General features: G+C 44.8%; 1 protein-coding gene across 1 annotated transcript in view; it reads right to left on the bottom strand.

Annotated features, from left to right (window-relative positions):
- Positions 1-3722, bottom strand: part of SVOPL (SVOP like) — a 47515-nt gene that overhangs the window by 15599 nt on the left and 28194 nt on the right. Inside the window, exon 10 of the mRNA XM_019515396.1 lies at positions 2433-2506. Coding sequence (XP_019370941.1) covers positions 2433-2506 — 74 coding nt within the window. The remainder of the gene's footprint in view (positions 1-2432; positions 2507-3722) is intronic.

Genomic DNA, 3722 nt, shown 5'->3' with positions numbered 1-3722 from the left:
TGAGCTCCCCGTAAGAAGTGAGAGCCCCACCATAAGAAATAAGAGCCCCCCAAAAGCCCCTCCATAAGAGACAAGAGCCCTGGCCCACCCCATGCCTTTCTAAGCAGCTCAGGCAGCAGTGGCTCCTTCCAGCTTTCAGCTGCCACTGCTGCAAACCTCCCCCCCCCCGCCCCCTAGGAGTCTGAGTGTAATTCAAACCCTGTGTCATTGCACGTTACACAATTGCACCTACAAGATTCAGGGGAAGATCCAGGCAGCTGGCGGGGGGGGACACAACTGCAACCCCCCCCCAACTTTGGCAGTATGATTCACACAGGGGACCTCTCATCAGCTGGCTCATCAGGACACCTAATGCTGGAGCCCATGTTGCCACTATTCTACAACCCTGGGGGGTGAATGATGTTGCGGCTCATCTCCCCCTATTCCCCTATCACTGAATTCAGGAGTGGGCAAGGGGCAAGTGGTGGCGCAGTTCTCTGGTTTCCAGAGCCATGGCAACATGAGTTCTGGCAGCCATGCTGATGAGCCCCTGAGCACAGAAAGCTTGCTGTGCAAGCACCATGCAGCCAAAGTGGGGTGTGGCTGCAGCTCCCGTCTCCTGCACCTCCCACTGGATCTGCCCATGACTCTTTGCATGTCATTCAGTGACGGCCATTTCTTAACTGCACTGGACTTTTTACTACTACTATTAGTAGTACTGAGGTAGTGCCTCAGAGCACTCAGACCTAACCTCTTGGATCTGGTCCCCAGTTCCCAATCTGAAGAGTCTGTACTCTATAAGTAACCATTATCTCTATGTTTCTCAAGTTTCCTATTTGTAAAATGGGCAGAAACCTCCCTCCCAGGGATGGAATTCATCTTAGTGCAGGAAAAGCTGAGCTAAGGCTTGTGCACCACCTACACTGGTTTGACGGCTTAGGTAAGATGGCTTCAGTGGGCCAGCTTATGCACTACTTGTTCTGGCCCTCTGTATAGGGGTGCACTTTGCCCATTGGATATGACCTTCTTTCATGGTTGGCCCAGAGAATAATGTGATACTCAAGTGAGCACAGCAGCACTGGGCCATGTAACATCCTTTGATGCAAGCTTTTACACAAGTCTTGCAGTTTGCAAGTGTTTGTTTAAAATGCAAAATCAAGAGCCCAATTCCTTGGGGCCATTAAAGATCCCGTGGCACTTCTTCTGTGACTAGGATGGTTAACCCCAATGGCCTTGCCAAATGCCAGTCTGTGAAATTGCATTCAGCTCTGCACCATTCCCTGTGCAACTGCAATTGAAGGAAATTTATCCCCACTCCCACCCCATCTTCTTTTAAACTGGGATGTATTGCTGTACACCAGTAAAGAGAGACTGTGTTCTATAACCGAGGTGGCTGGAAATCATCACCTTATAACATTTGCAAGCTATTTGAGACCTACATTATAATATATGGATTGGGAGAGCAGCTGCCAAAAGTATACACCAGTATATGTTTTTGCTGAAACATTTTTTAAACATCCATTTCTCTGCCGGGGGAATAGGGGAGCTACAAACAGTGAATATTTTAAACCAAACCAAACCCTGGAGCTGTTACTGGCAATATGTAGGAACATCAGTGCCTCATTCACCATTCTGTGTGGTGACTCTTAAAATCAAATTTTAACACTGCAAAGGGAAGCTCATGTAGCATCCTGGCTCTCTGTCAAAATCACGGCATTAATGATGGCAGCCTCATCGCAACATTACCAAGTAATTCAGCTTGCTCCTAATCATAAACAGGCTAAGGAGTTATATATTTCTTTTTCCTGGCAGTTGAAGAAGCATGTTTCAGAATTTAAAACTATTCAACAAGCTGCATGCTGAATGCAGAGAGAATAAATACTAAGAACACAGATGATGTGAAGGTTCCCTAGCACGTAGCACAATGTATATACATGGCAAGCAGGAAGGAAAGGAAAAAAACATATTTCACAAAAATTATGAAAAAATTCAAGGATTGACAAAGCAAGATTCTGGACATGGAGCTCCCCCCACATGTTATCAGTGTGTTACAATTCTACAGTGGTGCCTTAAAATATATATTTATGTGAATGAGGGCTACTTATGAGACTTTGTATCAAATTCATTTTCTATTCATTTTAATTTTCCCAAGACAATGAAGTTGGCTAATACCTACATAGCTAATATATGACTAATTACCTTCTGTTTGAAACCTATTTCACTGGTTCTTTGGCTGTGCTACAGAGGCAGCTGGTGCAGCACTGTGAAAACCAAGTGTGTAAAAGCAAGAGTAAAACCAATTCAGGCTCCTCCTATTCCAGCTACATTGAATATCACCTCAAGTCTCTTAGAGCCTCATCCACCTCTCACTAGAGTCAAGAGGCAGCTTTTAACAAGGGCCATGTAGACACTGAAATGAAAGAATTAACCGGTAAGAAATAAAACATATTTACCAGATGATCCATATTTGCAAGGTGGTTCGCAAGTATTTGGGGTGCATCAGGTCTTTGAATCTACCTCTTCTTTCCTGTAAATTATTTAAGAAGCAGCAAAAGCTTAGAAAAAGGTGTTCCACAGATGGATTGTGCTTCTGATGTGGCAATATGGCTGCCTATACACGTGCTGGTTTGTGTTGTAATTAGAACACATCAGAGCAGACTCAATTAATCAGGTCCCACAGCCACTTTTAAATACATGGAGGCTTAATACACATGAGGATAAGGTGTTTTAATCAGATCAGCTTGCTGGTAACCGCTTTAATTAAAATGACCCTCCCTGACCATGTCTATAGGCAGCCTATATGTCTACACCCTAAAATGCTCTAGATTAGGCATTGACAACCTACAGCTCATGGGCGAGATTCAGCCTGCAGAGTCATTTGATCCTGCCCACAGATGTGAGGCTTTGGCAGCATTTGACAACTGGGGGTTTTCAGCAGTGGTTGTTTTCCCTAACTGGACAGGAAAAAACACCAGCTGCAAGTGCTTTCTCTGTGCCATCCCAGGGAAAAGTGGGAGTGGCTGGGACCTGGGTCAGGATCACCTGATTAGAACTGGGTTACTCCAGCCCACAGCCCAAAAAGGTTGCCAACTGCTGTTCTAGATAATCCTAGAGGCCCTTCCCACCCTGTGGTTGCATCTACACAAGACACTGGCTGTGCAGTAGCTCATTACTATTGTACAGTAGCATCGCATGGCACAAAGTGTGATGCGACACTACTGTGCAGTAGTAACAAGCTACTGTGCAGTCAGCATCACCAAAAAGCCATTGGGGATGCTACCGCACAGTAATGCTGATTACTGCGCAGTCATTCAGTACTTGTGTGTAAAAGTACTAAATGATTGAGCAGTAACAACTGCACAGTCAGCATCTTGTGTAGATGCGGCCTGTTATTATGATTTTATCAGGTTTGCAGAAGCATAAGGTAGACACATAAACACACTACCACACCTCAAAGACCATGGAGACTGAAGAGAAGCTAGAAGAGAAGAACATGGAGAGGATCTGTATCTAAGTTTCTGTGGGGAGGGTGGGGAATAAAGCCACCATCCTGTGCAGCCCTGCTGCCTTGAACAGGTGTCCCACATGCACAGGGCTCCACTCTTATAGAAATACTGGATGAATCACCAGCTATTTTAGAAGATGTTAGGTGAATACTCATTCGTTTCTACTTGATCTAATGCTGTCTTAATTGATACTTGCATTGTTCCCTTTTGTGTAACAAGATATGCAATGACATTAAA

Source organism: Gavialis gangeticus, unplaced genomic scaffold, assembly GCF_001723915.1.
Source record: "Gavialis gangeticus isolate Ggan-Ray unplaced genomic scaffold, GavGan_comp1, whole genome shotgun sequence".
Taxonomy (NCBI): domain Eukaryota; kingdom Metazoa; phylum Chordata; order Crocodylia; family Gavialidae; genus Gavialis; species Gavialis gangeticus.
This window is presented reverse-complemented; position numbering and strand designations above follow the sequence as displayed.